Source organism: Corvus kubaryi, unplaced genomic scaffold (genome assembly GCF_017639235.1).
Source record: "Corvus kubaryi isolate FWS band 111438036 unplaced genomic scaffold, C.kubaryi_AGA036_p1.0 137, whole genome shotgun sequence".
NCBI lineage: Eukaryota > Metazoa > Chordata > Aves > Passeriformes > Corvidae > Corvus > Corvus kubaryi.
In genome coordinates, this window is record NW_024580671.1 from 28,826,438 (window position 1) to 28,847,172 (window position 20,735).

Sequence of the window (20,735 nt, forward strand, 5' to 3'; positions counted from 1 at the left end):
TCACTTCCCAGAGAATCAACTAACCTCCATGAAACTCATTTTCATGACCTTTTAAAAATTAATAATAATGTCCTGAAGCTCTTTGAAATTTTGGCATCATTCAGAAATTCAGATCAATTATTTCAAATTTTTAAAATGTTGACAATCAAGGCAAAATATACAAACACTGGAAATATAGTCATATGCATCTCAGGTCTTATTTCATTTTTTACTTCGCCCTCCTCAAAAAATAACTGATTTTTTATTTTATGACTGTTTGAAAAGTCATTAGCTTTCTCTGCAAGAAGTAATTCGAGGAGAAGAAGATTTCTTATGTTGAAAAATAATTAATTGAAACTGCTATGTCACTTTTCCTGGATTCTACAAATAACGTCTAACTACCAGATAAAATAAGGCAAACATAAAGAAAAGTCCACTCTTTTCCTTTAAATCTAGACAATACTGTGAAAAAGGAAGAGTAAGGGTGATACAAAAAATATCATATATTAGAAAAACAAGAGTAAAAGGGATTTGATTGTGTTATACAAGAAACTACATCTTAGACATAGTATTAACAAGTTAAACATTTAAACTAGATGGAATTGAAAATAAAACTTAATAGTCGAAGTGATGAAATTAAATAAATTTTCAGTCTGTCATCTGTCATATTAACTGTAGAAACGCATAGACTTAAAATATAGATATAATTTATTATGAAGATTTTAATCTAGTGTTGTTACAAGAAACAATTATGCATACTTATCAGATACTATAAACGCCCTAGACAAATTAGAAGTATTAGAAAGAAAAACATCTTGGCTGATTTTTAATTTTAGACTCCTAATATCTGCTCTGAACACTCTTCACACTGTTGCACTAAAGCTGATCAAACTTTAGTACCCTGAAAAATGTTAGACTAAAGATAACTCAGTAAAGAAACACCACAGGAAAAGATTCATACAGAATTTTGATGATTGTTTTGTAAATGGGTGCCTTCACTTGCTGAGACGATGGCAGTGAGTTACAGGGAAGGGAGTGAGTGGAGCTGTGTTGCTGCCAAGATTCCCTGGGTGGTTCTGTATCCCTCCTCGAGGGTTTGTCACATTTACACGCAACAGCTCTTCATGCAGCACCAAAGGCAACAACATCTACTGGTAGAAAATGCTTATCAGTTCTTCTGTTACCTCTAAAATACCTGAAAAAGAGCAGGATGGAGAGGAAAGTGCTCTCTTGCCCCAAACTTACAGTGGTTGTAGCAGAGACAAGCTGCACCTGAAAGACAAATTGATTCACTTGGGACAACAAGACACTCATGACTCCCTTGGGAAAGGGCGATGGCTTTGGCAGCAGCCTGTATGGAAACACCGGGGTAGAGGAAGGGCGGCAGCAAGCAGAGCATCGCCTTTTCCCCATCAGCTGCCTCGCTTGGCTTTCTGCATCCTTCTCCTTTGTCAGTCCCTCTACCACCCTTTCCTTCTCAGCCAGCCTGGGGGCGTGGAGAGCAGCTGCCCCGGTGCTCCCAGGGAGGAGGAGGCCCCTCAGACCGGCCCAGTGGCCCTGCTGGGAGGCTGCAAACCATCCCTGGGGTAGCCATCGCCTCCACCTACACTGCAAGCAGCGCACAGGGCAGCCCTCCCTGCCTGCCTCCTCAGCAACAGAAAATGAACTGGGTCGGTGGCAGTCGGTGAGTGAAACTCTTCAAAGCCAGCAGAAACAGCTCCATGCTGTGTCAGTGTCCCTCACAGACTGGGCACCGCCATGGTGGGTTTAACAACCCTGATGTCCTCTCACAAACCAGGCACTGCCGCGCTGTGTGTGTGACAGCCGTGGTGTCGCCTCACAAACAGCACAGCCACGGTGTGTGTTTCAGGCCTCATTTCCCCTCACACATTGGGCATAGCCGTGGTGTTTGTGGCTGAACTCGTGTCTCTCCACAGAACAGTAGTGCCACAGTGTGCGTGTTTCAGGCCTGGTGTCCCCTCACAGAGCAGCAGGCCATGGTGTGTGACAGCCCCTCCTGAGCCAGACTTTGAGGAGGTGCAGATGCCCTCCCACCCCAGGCAGGGGGTCACATTTGGGCTCAGTGTCTCTCCACAGACAGGGGCTGGATGAGGCTTTTCCTCACACCCTTGTGAACAGCAGTGGTTACCATTTGGGGAAAAGAAGGTATAGGTATTGAGATTCAATGAAATAGTAAAACATAGCAAACTGAGTTGTAATGATTAAAAAAAAAAAGGATAATGTTCAGTTTCTTTAGGTGCCGTGCCCTCTGCCAATCTACTAAAAATGTAAACCCCACAGATTTTATCAGCTGTTGGGAAGCAGCATTGCTGAACACAGCTTTGTAATCATCCAGACTCTATGCAGAATCAAACTAAAAGAACACCCTACCCATCTGGAAGTCTTCCCAGGCAAACTGGGTTTTCTGAATGTTGCCTCTGTGAAGCCAGAGGAAGGGAGAGTTTTAGTTGGAAAAAACCCCAAAACACGAACACCAACTTTGTCCTAAATGCCTGTCTGCCATACTCTCTGTAAGAAAACACAGTGTGTAGGAGTATTGAACACATTTAGCAAATACAAATTAACCTGCTGCTTGCTGCTGCTGGTAGTATCTGTCAGGGTTCCTTGGGTGAATCTGGGATTTGCATTTTAGGTGTCAGAAAAACTGCTCATCACTAGGGTTTGTCCCCACTGAAAAGGTGAATGTTATATGCATATGTTTGGAAAGTTTGCTCTAACTTTTAGCCAAAGTTAATTCCAAGGGAATACTCCATATTCCTAACCCTCACAAAAAGTCCTAGTCTAACTGACCTAAGGACTGCAGCCATACTCACTCTGCTCATGTAACAGTGACCCTGAGTTCCAATTTTATGGACCATGTCCTGTAGGCATTTCACTTAAGACTATGTTTTAGAGGTGAGAAAGTAGTTGGAGGTATAACTGTCTCCTATATTGCACAAACAGGAACTCGTAGGGTCAATCCATTTTTCTTTCCTGTTTTACAAAAGGACCCTAGTATTCTGTAAAATCCCAAAAGGTAAAAGCTCATTTAGTGCTCCTTTGGTTTGTTTGCTAATATAGTTTTGTAGCTATGTTGCAGCACGACAAAGAAAATTAGGAGAAAATAATATATTGACAAAGATTTCTTAAGGTTAAAGAAATTATAAATTGATGAAATGTTGCATTACAAGTCAAATGACTAAAAGCTTTTTCTGTTTTCTTTTTTCATGTTAAATGCATTTGGTAGCCTAATATAGAATATGGCCCTATCCTTACTGGAGTAAACTAGGATCAGTCAAAATTACTTCAACAGAGATATGTTGACTTTGCTACCTGAAGGTTTGATCCATTGTAACATAACATATAACATAACATAACATTAACATATTTGTGTCCTAAAATCTCAGAACCATCGATGAAAAATTCAAGCCATGACTCAAGACTATACTTCTGCAATTAAAATAATAATTATTTGCATTTTTCAGAAGCAGAATCATATTAAAGCAGGAAAGGAGAAAACAAAAGGTAAACAGTTTCAGCCATATTGGATTATATATTGTTATATAAAAGCTTTAGTGGGTTCACTTAGGTAAAACTTTCAAAGCATTTGGAGTGAGATTCAAAACAGTAGCTTAACAGTTACAATGTGTTTGCCTGACTTTAAGGGCGAAAGTCTTGTTCTAGATTTACTACACTGAATTCCAACAGGAAGAGGAGGGAGCCAGAGAAGGTGTGACTGACTGACTGACTGACTGACTGACTGAATGAATGAATGCCTGTGCCCTGTTTTGGTTTTCCTGGATTACTTCTGTTACCATATTGTGTTGGTATGTGCAGGCACATGGGATTGCTTGCCTCAGAGTGATAACCCCGTGGTCAGCAGGCCTAACACACACATACACAGCCACTTTTCTGGGCCCTGTAAAAGGATGTTAGGCTCATTGAAGTCCTTTATTTGGCATTAACAAAAGGAGGACGGCTTATTTGTATTTTGAATCTGAAAGTGAAATAAAAGAATCAAACTTATCCCTGGCATAGCAGAAGACATTTCAAAAAGGAAAGAGAAAGAAAACAGTAAGAGAAAATGGCTATAACTATAATAAGTAGAGTCAGTTTCCTCCTCAGCAGCAGGAAAGAAAGAGGCAGTATAGGGAAGCTCCACCACTGAAGCTGATACCCCCAATGCCCAGAGCAGGTGCACAGACATATAGAGGTAGAGGAAAAACAGGCTGACTGTATAGAGACAATTACTCAAATTAAAACATTTACTTATGGGAATGTGGGACCAGTCAGCAGCTTGTCCTCATCGCTTTCCCAGTTTCCTGGAGGCCTGTGAGTTCTCAACAGGTCTGTTTTCTCAGGGATTACTGGTCTAAGCCACATAATTTATATTACAACTATGTAATTTTCTTCAGTGGAGAGGGAAAACAGGAGATGATCCAAGACAGGATTGTTCTTAGTAAGGCAGTACTAAATTACTAAACACTGTGGTAGTTTTCTAATTGCCACTATACAATTATTAGTAATTTAGAGGTGATGGGAAAAAAATATCTGGGACACTGAAGGGAGTGGGATATATTTTGGGGGTGTGGACCCCAAAGTGACATGAATTTTGAAGTGTTGATTTGTACACAGGCTGATTTTACCTGACTGAAGATACTCACCTTAACTGAAGAACAGATATTTTCCATAACTAATATCATTCTGAAAGCTAAAGAAAATAATAAATTATACTAAAAATTAGTTACCAATGAATGTGTTAGGTATATTAGTTACATATAACCTGAAATCATGAGAGGAATTACATTTCAGAAGAAAAGCAATTTTTTGCTTTGGCATAGCCTTTAGTTTTCAATATCCTTCTTTTGGTTAGAAAAAAATAAATCTTAATGGGTTTATTGATTCATGATTGATAATGTTGATGATTTTAGGTTGTTAATAGTCTGCAAAATGGAGGAGTTTGTTTCCTATATTATTGTCCTGATATATTCAAACTTTCAGTCATATGTCTTTCTATTCCTTGTAACAAAAATTCTTTCTGAATTCCCAATCTTAGAGACTTTTCTTTTTTACTTTTTTCTCTCTTTTTTTTTTTTTTTTTTTTTTTGGTCAGAAGACTATTTTCTTTGTCCAGAAAGACAAATTTGGAGAACAATAAACCCTTGGTGTCATTACAGATGACACACCTGGTGTATGTAATCTTGCTGATTTATTTGCTTATTTTATATGCCCCATAAAAAGCCCAAGTTTAAATTTTTTTAAGACTTTATCCTTGCCACATTTGGTATCTTTTATTTTAAAGAAACATTTTTAGTGATTGTAAACAAAATTTGAGAAATTAGCATTTAAGGACTAAATATTTGGCATCAAGATAACAATGATTTATTTTGAATACGACCAAATTATACTTGCTTTCTTCTTCAAGGTAATAAAAATAAATTAACAGCAAACAGGGCATGAGAATTCAGAGATGCTTCACCATGTGCTTTTATTAGGAATAGTTCACTAAGTCTTGCTTGCTAGTTTCAAAAGGATTAACTATACTGGTAATGTGTTGTTGAAGCTTCTGTCAAAAATTTATTCTCTCCTTTAAAAAAATTAAGGAATACTTTGAAAGAAAGAAACTTAAGTCAAAGATGAAGCTTCTGGAAGTATCATCTCCTAAAAGTTCAGCAGTCAGTTTGGATCTTCTTAATCTTTATGTGGTTAATCAGATATCAACCAAAAAAGACAACACTGGTGAGTTTTGGGTATTCTGACTTCTCATAATTAGTTATTCTTAACTATTATTGCTGTTATTTTAGTTCTTTTTCTTCCATTTACAACTTAACCCTCAAGTAAGTGTTGTTTTATTTTAAAATAAAAAAAATTGTACATAAATACAAGAATTATGACTGAATAAAAAGTCAGGGTGTAAGAGGAATCAAATAACCTTGGCTCCTGCCTACTTCACCTTTAAAGCCTTGTGCAGTGTCCTGGTGCCAGGCCACATTAATGTTTGCAGTAGCCAGGAGAGGCATGGCCAGGACCCTGAGGTTGTTCTGCACCTCCTCACATCATGCACAGGGGAAGGAGTCCCATCCGGTGGGGTAGCGGGAAGAGGGTGCCTGGGGAAGGCTGTGCTCCCTGTGGTGAGCACCTGCCTGTGAATCATCACTCTGTTATTAATGTCGTTTCTTATTTCATTGCTGTTTCCAGTCAATTGTGCTTATCTCGACCCATGATCTTTACCTTTTTTGCCTCTAATTCTCCTCTCCATCCTGCTGCAGAGTTAGGGGGAGAGAGAGAAGGAAAGGGAGAGGGAGACGGAAAAGAGGGAGAGGGAGATGGAAAAGAGGGAGAGGGAGTGAGTGGCACATGGTTTGGAGTGTTTCAGTGGGAACACTAAACTGGAGAATACCATTTCTAAACCACTACACACACTTATTACCTTCCTCATTCTATTCATTATTTTAACCCTATATCCATTTCTTTTTCTCTTTGCTGTAGAATCGGTCTATTTCTCATCCACTAACTTTTTCAGAACTTTGGGGGCTTTTGGAATAGTCTTGTCAGTTCTACTCATTTTCTCTCTTAAAATCTATTATTAAACTTCTTGAGAAACATCACTAAAACTCGAGTCCTAGCTCTTTAAATGTAGATGTGGTGCTTAGGGATATGGTTTAGTGGTAGACTTGGCAATGCTGGGTTAATGGTTGGATTCAATGATCTAAACAGTCTTCTTCAACCTAAATGATTCTATGATTCTATGACTGTTATCATCTGCGACATATTAATAAACCAGATTATGGAAAATTTTTTGTCCTATGCTCAGAAGAGTAGAAGGTGACTGAGGAACGTAACAGAGCCTGTACACACACAGTGGCTGACTAAATAATTTTATACTATCATGCCATTTAGAATAGAGGTTTTGTATTGTTAGTAGCAAAGAAAGCAATAAATACAGCTTTAAATGGATTAAGAAATCTAGAACAACAGCTTTTGTACTCTAATGAAAGTTCAGGAACCTCAAAACTTTCTCTAAGCCCAGCACTGACATACCAAATACTTTCTTTGCAGAGAACATGAGGAAGCCAGTCCACATTGATATCACTGAAGATGAAAAAAAACCTATTAGGAGACATAACTTAGAGCTTCCCATGTCACCCCAATGTACACAACATAAATCAAACTTAGATGATCTCCAGAGCAGGTACTTGTATAAAATAGGCAATAGTTACACAATGGTGAGGTTCTGGAAGAGGCATTTCATGATAGTCATAACGTTTGGGGTATTAAGAAAACTTAAACGTACCATTGTTTAAACACATTGTGTAAACAGGGAAGTTTCACAACCACTCTTGTCCTTCCAGTGATACTTTTATTGTGAGAGAGTACTTAATAAATTCTGAATACAAAACTGCACATGAAGCTGAGAGATTTTTAAAGGTAATGTGTCTGTTCTCATGTCAGGTACGTGCACTAAGTTTATCTCAAGGAGCAAGTTATTCAAACAGCATTACCCAGTTATACTGTTTTTCCATTCAGCTTCAGACACCCTAAAGTGACCAGCTCACAGACAGGCTGCTCAAAACTGCTTAAGAATCAGGCTGCTTTAAGATGTGTGGAAAAATATTCCTAAATTATTTTGAAATTAATACTCAGAATACTTTAATCTTTAGGATCTTGTATCTTGTATTTCATAGGCTTTTAAAATTCATTTTATTCATTTACAAGGTTACAAAAGCAAGTATTGGCCAGCAGAAGACAGCATCTCTCAGAAAAAGTAAAATATCAGCATAATGTAAGTTTATTGTTCTTACGATATAAGACTAAAAATGTGCAGTAACTACTGTATTTTTAAGTGATTTTTCGAAGAGTGACCAAATTTCATGGATACTGAAACACATAAAGTCTTCTTCTTTAAGACTGTATCAATACATTATTTTCCTTATTGCCTTAAGTTTTTCATGAAAAAGTCACATCAGAATATATGAAAATTTTCTCTTCTTTGTGTTTTATGTGCAGAGATGTAAAAGATATAGAAAGGCTTGATTACTTTGAACTTTATGCTTAAACCAAAACAGTTTTAGATAAATAAAATGTCTCTTTGTTATGTTTTGTCTAGCTGTCACAAGTAACAGAACTAGGCTATGTTGATTCTAGTATGGAAAATGAAGACAACATGGCAAGAGTTTTTAGTGCTTGTCCGTTGTCCTCTGGTTTTCAGTTCTCTAACCATACACAGCTTTCAGAAGAAAATTTCAACACAAAACTAATGGGCAACATTTGGGAACAGACCAATGAAAAGAAGCTGCAAAACCAGGTTTGGTTAATATTTTACTTCCACAGAATTATTTTAAACTAACTTGCATTTATTTGGTGTGTAAAATTAGTGTAATGGTGAAGACAATTATGAATGATCAACATTTCTTGTAGGCTGGTGGCAATGAATATTCTGTATATACAAATATATTTCTTTTATTGTTCTGAAATAAGCTCAGCTTGAGTGTTTGTTCACTGAGCTCTCAGTATTGCTGATATCTGCAGAAAGAGAATTAGTCATACACTGCTGGCTTTCTTTTGTTTCTGGCTTGTAAAGTTGGTTAAAGAAAGCTGAAATATATTAGTTATAAATACAGCTTTCTTAAACACACAGTTAGAATAACTGGGTGTTATATGATCCCAGGTGATTCCATGACCTAATTTTTTATCTTTTAATGTCTCAGTGAGTAACACAGTTCTTACAGTGTTCTCAGCGCTCTTCTGTTTAACTCTTTACATTTAAGAAACAACTGAAAGTGATTTGTTCTGATGCATGTTACTATTTTTTCTTTTTGTTGACTTTGTGACTCTTAAAAGAACCATCCTTAGAAAAGCGATAGCAAATATAATATGCTTCATTTTAAGCAAATATATTATTCATTGGAAGTAATAAAACAAATTCTATGTGTTTCACTTGAGGTAAGTGAGCAATAAATGCTCCAGGAGTTTCAGAAGGGGAGATGATGGGTTGTTCAGGGAATGAGTAGGCCAGAACCCCACAGAAAGCTGACCTGAAGAACAAAGAAGTCCAAGAATGATGTTTTCTAAACACAAGGACAGTCCACCTCTATGTGCAAGAGAATTATTAGATTCTGGAGACCAGTTTGGCTGAATCAGGGAACTCCTGACTGACTTCAAATGCAAAGAGGAAGTGTGTAAGGACGGATGGGCAAACCAGGAAGAAGATCAGAGCATCCCCCTAGCTTGGAGGGCTGGCATTTGGGTGGTCAGAGCTGAAAATCACAATGGGTGAGAAGAACAGCAAGGAGGACTTCTTGTCATCAAAGGTGCGTCATCAAGGAAAGGAAACCAAGGAAAATGCTGTCCACTACTAAAAAGAGTTGAGACCTAGTGACAAAGGGCGTGGAAAAGCCCAAGGTACTCAAAAACTACTTTTCTTCAAGTTTTTCAGACAAGTTCTGCTCTCTGGCTCATCTTAAAATGCAGTCAGGAGTTGGGGGAGAGTTGTACAAAACAGTAGGGAAGGAACAAGGTAGAAAATCCACTGTAACCTGGACATACAGAAATATATGAGACTGGACAGAGTCCATCCAGGTATATTCAGGTTGTTGGATGATGTCACTGCAAGGCAGATATTTATCATCTTTGTAAGGCTGTGGTGATCAGAAAAGCTTCCCAGCGAGAAGAAATATGCAAAGGTTATGTCCATCTGCAAAAATGTGAGCATGATCTGGGGAAGCATCATCTTACCTCTGTCCCTGGAAGGATTAAGGAGCTAAGCTCCCAGAGGCAATTCCAAGGTACAGGAGGAATAAGAAGGTGTCTGCAAACAGCCATCAGATTTTCCAGTGTCATACTCTGCCTGGTGGACCCAATTGCTTTCTGTGATGAAATTAGTAGCTCTGGGAATTAGAGAGAAGATCAGGCATTATTTACCCTGACTTTAGGAAGGCTTTTGACAAGGTTTCCCATGGGATCCTAGTAGCCAAAATGGGCAGCTGTGATCCAGATGAATGGACAATAGGATGAGAAAAAAGTGTCTGTTACTGTCATGCTCAGAGTAGTTGTCTGTTGGCTAAAGTTTACTTGGCAGCAGTTGGGCTTTAAGGAGGTTTGGTCTTCTACTGTAAAGATAAAGAGAAATAAAAATAGTGGGAAAATATGTATATTGTTTGCAAGCCCAACTTGAAAGTTTTAAAGACTATAACAATTATGTATATTCACAGTTTGACAGCTTCTACTGTTTTCTCAGCCAGGAAACAGCTTTGATCAAGACCCTTGGAATACAAAACCTCCAAGCCAGTGTATTTACAGGAAGTCTGATACAGTGCCTCAGGAACTGTTTGAGCCATTTCATAGGTAGGCACTGATTTTACATTAATGAGGGAAATAGCAGTCAAGTTTAATAAAGAAAAATACTAAAATAAGCCAAAGCTTATTGCTACTGTTTTTTTCACTGACTTTTGGTGTTTTTCAAATAGAAATTGGAATCAAATGGAAATACTAAACATACAAAGCTATTTAAATTTGCTGAAAGGCAGCAAAATCTGAATTTTGGGTAGGCACTTGGAAAAATGATCTATTTTTTGCAATGTCACAAACATGACAGTGTTTCTGAATTCACCTTGAATGATAGCACAGATTTACTAAGAGGCTATGAGGAGGGGAAACTGCCCCAGGTGTTATTAGTTCTGGGCACTGTTGCAAGTGCTTTTCTGATGATCTTGATGCAGTAGCAAATCTGCACCTACATTATTTATACTTGGGATTCCATGAAAAAAGCATTTTCTTTCCTTCTCTTTCTTATGTGATCCTACTATAGCTTTCTTTATTCCCCATAAATGATTCAGTAATACATCTATGAGAATATACGCTTCGTTTTTAAAAGAATGGATAGAAATCAAGAATACATTTCTTTTTGTATGTGCTGATTAAAAATACTTCAAATCACAGGTGGTTTAGGGCCAGACTCATCTGTACTAAACATTTTCATTTTCTTTCCAAAGGGTGTCCCTTGAATCTAGAGGTCTTTCATAGCTAATCTTACTTTACTCCTTCTATTCCATAAGCCTGCCATCTGGTTTAAAGTTCCTGTCCATCTCTAGCTTAGGCTGGATAGAGATATAAAAAGGCCACATAGTATTTAGCTGTTTCTGAAGTGCCTACAGCCTGTTCACTTGGGGAGTCAAGTGACCGATAAACTCACTGACCAAATACTGAAACACATCAGCCACCTTAACTTCCACTCTTCTTGTAGCTTTTCCTGGCTTTCTCCAGCAAAACCTAAAATAAGCATAGCATTCACCTTGCTGTATATCTGTGTGAATTCCCAATTAATATCTTTACATTGAAGCCCTACATAATCTTATCTCACCTACATCTCTCCTTTCATTTCTCCCTCATCTATTCTTAACTTTTACTTTGCATGACAAAATATTCAGCTGGAGTTGAGAGAGAGACTGAATTGCTTCACAAAATGGTTTTACCTTCCTCATGTAGATCTATCCAAGTATCTTTAGGAACATACTCTAGTGTTTTTAGCCTTCTAAAACTGTTCTGGAGAGGTTTCTGTAAGCAGAGAAAACAAGTTTCTCATTTAAGTTCCATAGAACCTTTATCCAGTTCCAAGTATTTCCTGATCACAACACCACAGATGTTTTCTCCAGTAAGAGTTTTCTGTACTACATTTCAGTTTTCAAGTTCTATTGATAGCCTTACTCAGAGCGTTTTAAAGAAAGGGCTTTTTTTGAATGGCCTTCTTTGCCCGATCTCTGTTCTTCAGAAGAATCTCAACTTTTTGCTCAGTTTCTGAAAGGTCAGTCAGCAGATCTAGCCCAGAAAAAAAACAGTGAGAATGTTAGATTAGGAGCCAAGTAAGTGAAAGCATGATAGCTTTCATACCCATGATGCTCATACAACAAAATCTTCAAACCTACTACTCTCAGAAGTGGGGAAGTAGGGGCATAATGAAATATCTGACTGGCCTCCTGACACTGGAACAGAAAAATTCTGTGCTGAATCAGGGTTACTGATTTCGAGTACAAATGAAAGTCACTTTTTATGGGCTTTCAGAATGGAAAAGAAATATAGTCTTGAACAAACTACTTTTATGAATGGAACAAACTGTCTTCCTCTTTACTTATTTCCCCCCCTTTTCTTTTTCTCCCCGAAGTGGCTGCCTTTGGTCAGTTGGTGGAGCAGCAGTGACATACTGTGGCTGATTTTATAAATCACGGTTTCCTATCCAGGAGGATATGCTCCATGGCTTTGTATATTTGGAGACATTAAGAAACAGAACTCCTTTTAAATCAATCTTACTATATAGTAGATATAAAACATAATAAAATACACACTTTTTCAGTTGAAATACTGTACATTTAGGACAAAATCAAGTGTAATGAGCAGTGAAGTTTTTGAGATTTTTATCATCAAGTTATCATAAAATGTTGTGTTAACAGTCAGTATTTTACTTATTTGTGTACTAAGCAAAATGCTTTTTTCTTTTCTACCCCTGTTACACCTCACTGCCAACCCCCAGGCTAGACCATATGGATTTTGCCAGGAAAAATCCAGTGATAATGGCCAGTAATGAATCAGAAAACTGTGAAGGAATAAAAGAACCAGTATTTGATGTTGTGAAAGAAACTGCAGAACTGAAAGATCCCCAAGATGGAAGTGGTTGTTCCTTTCTGGCACTATTTGAAGATGAGAGTCAACCAATCCATAATAATCCGTCCGCAAAGCATTTTAATCCTTTTTCTAACCAAAGCAATACTGACATTTTTTTCACTGTTCCTGATGTTAGAAATCAAATGACCAACAGAAATTATTCTCATGACACTAGAAAGGTTTATCCTGCAATCAATGCAAAAGAAAAGTCTGTAGACAGACACCTTGAAGGCATTTTCACAGCTCCAGAACAGGTTTTCCTTAAAAGCAACAATGCCTCAAGTGCAAGCTACAAGGAAACCAGTGGACTTCCTAAAACCCACCTGCAGAACTGTCATGAGGGACAGAGCTACTTCATACCCCGTGAAAAGAAAGGAAAAAAAGCAAACCTTGAAAAAATTGGTGCGTGTTAATATTTTAAGGACATATATTCTGGGTTTTATTCTCCTTTTAAACACATACATTCTTAGAACCAGAGATGTATCTGCCCCAACTGAAAACATCATGACTTTTCAAAATGCAGTCACTTAATTTTAAATCCAATTATTTAAATTATTTTAAAAACTTGACAGAAACCTTTCTATTCAAATTGCATTTATTCTATTGCATTTTAAAGTCAACATTTACTTTTTTTATTTTAGAGACATTTGCTTATCACCATGATCAGCACAATAGCTTAAAGGAGAATGTGCAGAATTATTCAAGAAAAAAAAGGTGAGTGTCATGGAAATTACCAATCTCTTAACCAGTGATAACTGCAGAGACCTTGCTGAATTGGAGAAATCCTGCTAAGAAGACAGGAAGGCAAAATTCTAAACAGTATTACTGAGGACTCTAGTTTTCTCAGTGAAAACAGTAGTGTGTAATGTGAATAACCTTATGCACATGTAGGCCCATTATGCCTCTGTGTCTGCCCATAATAAGTACATATTGAAATACTGCTTCATGGGACAGTTTGGTGTTCCTGAAGTTAAGGTGTTGATCTGGCTTGTCCTCTAAAAGACTTTGTCTCATTCCACTAGCTACAGAGCAAGTAAGTGTCTTCCCTGGGCTATGTGAGTGCCCAGTGTTTTACTAAAGACTTGTTTTTCAAGGACTGATACATAGCACCTTCCATTTTACAAAACAGCACTATTTTCTGTCATTGTTTCAATTCCATTTTGCATTTCAACTGCAATGAAGTTTATGAAAAACATATTCTTGGTGTTAAATCTCAGGTTCAGAGATAAGTCCAAGGATCTCAGTAGTAGAAAGCATTTAATGGTTACTGAAGACAAAATAAAAATTGAAAAGTCACCAGTAAGGACTTTAACTCAGAAAGAAAATAAAAATACAGGGGGAAAATCACTTACCATAGGATTTTGTGTTTGCATTCCTCAGTGATGACAAGTCTGTGAAAGAAACAGCCTGGAGTGAGAACCATCTCTTTGTATTTGAAGAGGTAACTTTTTAAAAATATGTATTTTTTGTCAAACCCACTCTCTGCACAATTCATTTGAGGTGGAGAAGGATTGTTCACAGTTAGAAACTGAATATATCTTCACTGAATCCACTACCACGGAAGATTCTTTCCCATCATGGTTTATATAAGGAATTCAGACAGAACTGCTTGTAGTGACGTGGTTCAGATAGACAGCCCTTTTAGGTCCACAGTTCACATGGTTTGATTCACCTTAGCTGATGCCTGAAAGACATTGTGTAAGTTACCCATCAACACTTAGGATCGGGTTCTGCAGGCAATGCCTAGACATTGTACGCAGGATGCTTCAGTATTATAAGGGAGCTTCATATACATATAAAAGGGAGCCAGTATACATATAAAAGGGAGCCAGTATACATATAAAAAGTGTTTCAGATGCCTTGCCTGTAGAAGCCACATATGGTACTGCTCAGGCGTAAAAATACCTCTTAAAATAATTTGTGGTACAGTGTAGTGACTCCTTTATGTAACACAGAAACTGAGTGTTCCTCTCTTAACCTGAGATGCTGATCTAGCTGAACCCTCACTATGAATATCTTATTATTTTTAACAGTTCACAACAGCACAAGAGGAAGGGTGTAAGTTTGGAGTGAGTTCATATCTTCATGAGATGGAGATGGGTTAGTACAATTTATACATTATCACTTAAAATTTTTTTTCTCTACATGTGAAGCTGAAACATTTACTTTTAAAGCCAGGGAAATGATCTTTTTAGGATATTACCTTTGATGAGGGCTTGTATTTCTCATTCACACAGCACTGTAAAAAGACAACTAGTATTATCAGGTAACTAAGAATTACCTGTGTTTGCTTTTCCTTGAAGAGATATTCTCTTCCACTAGACTATATGTTGTCACTCCAGATGTGGGCAGAGGGAGGGCAGTAAGCTAGGCAGTCCCTTCCTGCTCCCTCAATAGCTGTAGAGTCAACTGTGCTGGCTGCATTTCAGAGCAGAAGATCTCTCAGGAGCCTCCAAGAGAAAAACACGTAACTTGTATGGCAGCCAATGTGCACATGGAGTCTGCTGTGTTCTCGCACAGCCTGCGCTCTGCAGAGTCCCTCTTCCTTTTGGGTAGCACAGTTCTGCTGCTGATTAACAGCACAGCTGAGGCTTTGGGGGACCCATCTCACAACCTCTTTAAGATGTGTTGATCTGAGAAGAGAAGAACTGGCTAAGAACTAGATTGACCTTGCCAACATTTTGTTCTTTAAACAGTATCTTAAAACTGCATCAGAAACAGTAATGTTTAATTCTACGTGCTGTACTTGAGAGTTGGATCTCTGGGGAGTTTTTGGTGAGTAACCTTTCTTTCTTTTTCATCTAACTTTTCAAGATGTGGAGTCACCACTCAGCAGCCAATCTCACTCTCCAAGGCAGACTGAGAGCTATTTGAGCTCTAGTCCTGACACAGTGAGTAAACCCTCGTGGGTTGGCAGGGCTCGATTTGAATCATATCTCTCAGCCTGAGTGCACCTAAGGGTGGATGTAGCTGGAATCTTGTTTCGTTTTGTATGATGTAAATTCATGTGTGATGAGGACAAGAAATTATTAGCTGTGAATTTTCCTAAGTAGTTTGATAGACATGTTCTCTTGATCCTGGCCTTGTGGAATTACAGTAGCATGACTGTGGGAAGATGCTAAACAAACTTCTGTGCTCTTCCTGTATGTATAGCTGCCTTACATTACATGCCTGTAGAGCAGTATGGTTTGACACACTGTGTTTTCAGTCGTTCTCGAACACAAAAATACCATGGTGGAAGAGTATAAATTGCTTGTGAGAATGCAAGTCTGCCTCAGCCACCTTCTCTTCACCAAAAGCCAGAAGTACATCCTTGGAGAAGGAATGAAAAAAAACCCACATCCAACCAAAAGCAGACAGCTCTGGCCTTTCTGTTTATTTCACTAACTTAGTTAGTAGTAAGTCATTATTACTTTAGTCCTTAGTTATTGAACTATTTGAACAGTTACAATGGCACAATTCTGTTCAAACAGTCTGAAGAAGAAGACACAGCCAAAAAGAAGGAATATCTGAATGAGCAGTCCTTGAAGACACACGATGCCAACCTATTCTCAGCCTCAGCACGCAGAGAGGCCCCCAAGAGCTCTCACACCCAAACTGCGGCTATGCAGCCCAGCAGTACTTTGGCTAGAGAAGAAGCAAACAATCGTCAGGAGAAAGACTCTAATTTTTGTGCCACAGAGGAGGAAAATAAAACCGACACAGCCCTGTCTCAGGGCTCGTTACACCGCGCCCTTAAGAGGGAGCATGTCACTCGCAGCACCAGGTGCGATGTTTGGTCGCAGACCGAGCGCTCTGTGACAGAAGTAGAGAAGGTGGATGTGGCCACGCAGTGCAGCACCTTGAGGGTATGCACCTGCGGAGGGTCCCTCCCCGCTGCCCGCAGCCCAGGCGGGGTCCCTCCTCCCAGCACCGCCGGCACCGCAGGAGAGCACGCACGGCCAGTGCAGGAGGTGCCGCAGCCCGCGGGCACCGGCAGCGCGGCCGGGACAGACGCCTTCTCTTCTGAGGTCGAGTACCTGAGTTTGGCTGGCAGGAGGACTCTAGAGGTGCTGAACTACATTGATAAAATGAAGGAGAGAGATAAACAGTGATCAACTATAATGGCATATAACGAACACAAAAGTTTTGTCCTGTTCTCAGTGTGTTCCATTCAGTTGGCATATTTTGACTTTTCTAGCCTGGTTAGACAGAAGATATTTTTACTGTTTGTTTGCTTTAACTATGGATTTCTGTCTGCCTACTGCTGTCTCAAAGTATGGGTTTCCATAGATATCCAACTGTTAACAAAGGATTTTACAATAGCCTAGTAAATACAAACATTAGGAATTAGATTGGCTTCCTCACCATATATCCATATATCCATATATCCATATATCCATATATCTGTAGTTTGGAATTGATTGACTATGTTTCTTTTAAGATAGTGGAAAGATGTTGTTCTACTTCAAAACATATTTAGTGTAGCTCTAAGTTTAGAGCCATTGTCTGATTCTTACCCATTTTAACAGACAAACTTGCCTTTGCCGTGTGTTCATACTAAACACAAAAATAGGAAGCAACAGGAAATGTACATCTGCACACATAGAATGGAAGGTAATTTAAAAAGAACTAATTTATTAATTTTTTTAAATGCTCTCTTTTCCTTCCACAGCAGATCCATTCATTCATTTTCTGGTTGTTAATACTAACAAATCTTTCATGTGTTTCTGTATTCTGTCTGTAAATTGAAAATCTGAATTACTTTCTTCTTCATTTCAGTATTTGTATGGAGCTACAAATCACAACAAATAAAAGTTTCTGATAATATTGTTTCTAGGTTATATTCTTGCCTTGTAAAAAGTTCCTGGTAAAGGTGGCAGGGAGATTCACTGTTTCTAACATCTACTTATAGATCTGTACACCTTCACTTCTAGATAGATATCTCTCTGTTTTAACTATGTGTGTGTGTATATATATACATATAAAAGCCTGTGTGTCTGTCTGTGCTGGCATTAGCCAGCTGGCTGCATGGGTTCCTCTTCTTCACAAACTCGGCCTGGGCAAAAGCTTTGCTGGAGACTTCCTTTAACAGAGCAGGAGATTTGCCTTTATAAGGTTAGTATGTTGTACTTTCCCCTTGGAGTCTGATGTTAAAAGATTCACTGGCCTTATTCCCACCAGGTCGGGGGTTTTTCTATGTTTTATAGAAGGTGTGGGTGACCCAGCCTGGATGAGACTTGTCACCATTCTTTGTCTCTGTTCTCATCATCAAACTAGTGGCTGTGTTTGCTGCTGGGTTTTATTTTTTAAGTGAAGAGCCATTTTTAAAAGAAGGTCTATATTGCTCAATAGTTTGGAGGTTTATGGCTGTGCTATTTTTAAAAATAGCACCTCAGAAATTTCAGTGGACTTTTCTGTACTTGGAAGAAAATAGCATTGTCTTTTATATGTATAAATTGCATACATGGGAAGTGGTTTGCACAGCCAGATTTCTGAACTGTATAACTATCACTTAGCCAATTCACTGCCCACTTCCTAAGGCTTGACATAAGCAGATTTTCTTTTTTAGGTTGCCTCCATTTATTGTCAAAGCAAACTCCCTAGTAATTTTTTTTAGTGCAATATTCATCTTCTTCACAGGAGATATAATTTATTTGAATAACAGCTATGATTTTCTGAAAGCTCAGCTGTTACCAGTGGTTTCTAAAGCCCAGCTGTTCACTCAGTGTGACGAAGTCAGTTCAGATTGTGCCACACCAGCAGCGGCCCATGCTGGCTTCAATGAGGACACCTCTGCTTTCCCAACAGTCCCTCACACCTGGTACGTACCTGCCAGTCCTTCCAGTGGTGCGTGTCCAGCTTCCCAGCCTCCCTCACGGCTGAGGTGTCTCCAAGGCCCTTGGCCTGCCAGCCTCCTGCAATACACTGTGCCAGGGGCCAGAGAGTGGCACATCATGGCTAGAAGCTCCAGCACTGTATGCTTTACACTTGGAGGGGTTTTATTACCCCAGCAGATGTAAAACTGCCTTGTGGCCAGAAAGTTCTTCGGTGTCTGGGTTAGAGAGGTGCTGATGACCCAAATAGAGATGAACTGCCATTAACTTGCAGTGGAAGTTCTGCTCCTGATTTCTCTGATGGTGGCATTGTTGCTGGGACTTTTAAACTGTGGTTAGTTTTACACTGAAGTGAGCTACCCAAGTTCAGGCAGATACTCCAGATCTGCAGAGCTGGCCCCTGAGCAGACACATTCCCAGTCTGTGCCTATGAACCTGTGGGACAAAGAATGCAGGTTGTAACTGGGAAAAGAGAGACAGTTGCAGCCTATGGATGTATGTGGCGTTTCAAACGCTCTTTATTAAGTTATCACTCATATTTATCATCATTTAAAGCCTCTCAGTGGGTATTGCTTATTTTCACTTCAGCCACTGATATAGAATCTCTCACAATCTGTCCAGTTCCAGCCAGGTTCCAACCTGGATTGCACCATTTCCCAGTAAGGACTGAAATTCCATTGCTCAGTGCCAGAAACTCACCCTTTGACTGGCTGTAGGTAAGAGCTGCATACATGTCTCTAATGCAATAATTCACCACTTGGGATATGTCAATCACCGTAGATAATCATGTTTCAAAGCCTTTGGATGAGAGTATATAAAATCAAATTACCTTCCCATTTTTACCTGTAATTGCAAAGCAATCAGAAGAAAGAAAACTATCTTTGTAGTGGTTTGTGTGCTGGCAATGATGACAAATAAGGCAGTGTGCTCTTTTTAGCCACTAAAGAAGTATTTGAAGTATTTACATTACTATTATTGCATTAAAAGAGACTTATGCTTTCTCCTTAGCTCAGCACCAGTCTGCCCCTCTGCTGAGGTGCTTTCTTTCCCCTGATTTTTTTGTGACTTCTGGGAAGAGCTGAGTTTGATTTAACAGGAAGTAGTAGACTCAAACTGTGCTTTCTTCAGCTGATAATTCAGCAGCTGATGCTATTAATCCATTAATATTTGCAGCCTACAGCTATGATTGTCATCTCACTATATGCATTCAGGCACCACCAGCTTTCTCTGAGGCAACAGCTTAGGCAGAGGCACTTCTTTTTCATTCATGTCATTCTTCCTGGCAGCATGCTGAGCCTCCAGGGAGGCCATGGAAATATACTTGTTTTTGACTGGGTTTGGAAAGCATCAATTATAAGTAGAGTTTTAGAAGGGAAAAGGACAGAAGGGTACCAAAAAACAGGAGCATTTGTTTATTGGTGGCAGTCAAATGCTTCTAAATACAGATGGAAAGACTCTCACTGAAAATACTACTGTAAGCTTCAGTCAGAATCAGTTTTAATATGCAGCTTGTAAATTTTTTTCCCTCTAAAATCAGCTCTAATTAGAGTAACCTGCAAGGTAAGGTTTTCTGAATGTCACAAAGAAATTTGTTCATTAATGGACAGTTTGTTGCTGGATGTTCCGCCAAGAGTCTCCACAAACTTCGTAGAAATTCTTATTTCATTTTCATGAAGGATTATCATTATAGGAAATGAGAGGCTTTAGTCTTCATACAAGTAATTATTTCTCTGCTAGAAACTGTGAATTGGCTTTTTAAAGGTTTTAGCACATAGCAGATTGAGGAAGGATGAGTTTTCCTGGAAAAAATATTTAACTCTCTGCATTCAGTGCCTAATCTGTCCCCATGAAAGTCAATGACCTTTCTGCAATACTTCTTCAGCCTCTTCTCCCTGACAGCCTCTGTCGGGTTAGAGGTGACAATCCCAGTCACCCAAATCAGAGCTTGCTTCTCCAGGGCTGGTGATGAGGAACTCCAGCCAGGTCTCCCAACTCTGAGCTGAACACTGAACATTCGCCCCCTCTCCAGCCCCACTGCAGTGACTCCACACCCAGATTGTGCTTGCTCCAGGTGCCATGGCCCTCTGTATGTGCAAGCCAATGGGACCAGCTCGCGGTGAGCTCTCACACAGCACGCAGCTGCAGAGGGTGCTGATACACCAGCTCTTGAGTGACGTGTGGGGAATCTTGGGCCCAAAGAAAGAGGGGTGGAGAGTGAGTGAGTCAAGATAAGGCAGGAGGCTGAAAGAGGCCTGTTGAACTATTTAATAGAGCTGAGAGAAAACA

At 39.1% G+C, this 20,735-nt stretch overlaps 1 protein-coding gene across 1 annotated transcript; it reads left to right on the forward strand.

The window, feature by feature from the left end:
• Nucleotides 1–5,553: 5,553 nt before the first annotated feature.
• CUNH12orf40 (chromosome unknown C12orf40 homolog) lies at nucleotides 5,554–17,433 on the forward strand. Its single transcript, XM_042018310.1, has 11 exons — nucleotides 5,554–5,718; nucleotides 7,039–7,171; nucleotides 7,696–7,762; nucleotides 8,087–8,284; nucleotides 10,217–10,323; nucleotides 12,503–13,035; nucleotides 13,275–13,347; nucleotides 14,014–14,074; nucleotides 14,667–14,733; nucleotides 15,448–15,524; nucleotides 16,107–17,433. The coding sequence occupies exons 1-11, from the start codon at nucleotides 5,616–5,618 to the stop codon at nucleotides 16,725–16,727; spliced, it is 2,040 nt and encodes a 679-aa protein (XP_041874244.1). The 5' UTR covers nucleotides 5,554–5,615; the 3' UTR covers nucleotides 16,728–17,433.
• Nucleotides 17,434–20,735: the final 3,302 nt, after the last annotated feature.

What these genes read in the sequence shown, in the direction of transcription:
- CUNH12orf40 (XM_042018310.1), top strand. Translation starts at nt 5,616, where the DNA reads ATGAAGCTTCTGGAAGTATCATCTCCTAAAAGTTCAGCAGTCAGTTTG. An exon ending in CTGTTTGAGCCATTTCATAG is followed by an intron (nt 10,324 to 12,502) that starts GTAGGCACTGAT and finishes GCCAACCCCCAG; the next exon opens with GCTAGACCATATGGATTTTG. An exon ending in TCTTCATGAGATGGAGATGG is followed by an intron (nt 14,734 to 15,447) that starts GTTAGTACAATT and finishes TAACTTTTCAAG; the next exon opens with ATGTGGAGTCACCACTCAGC.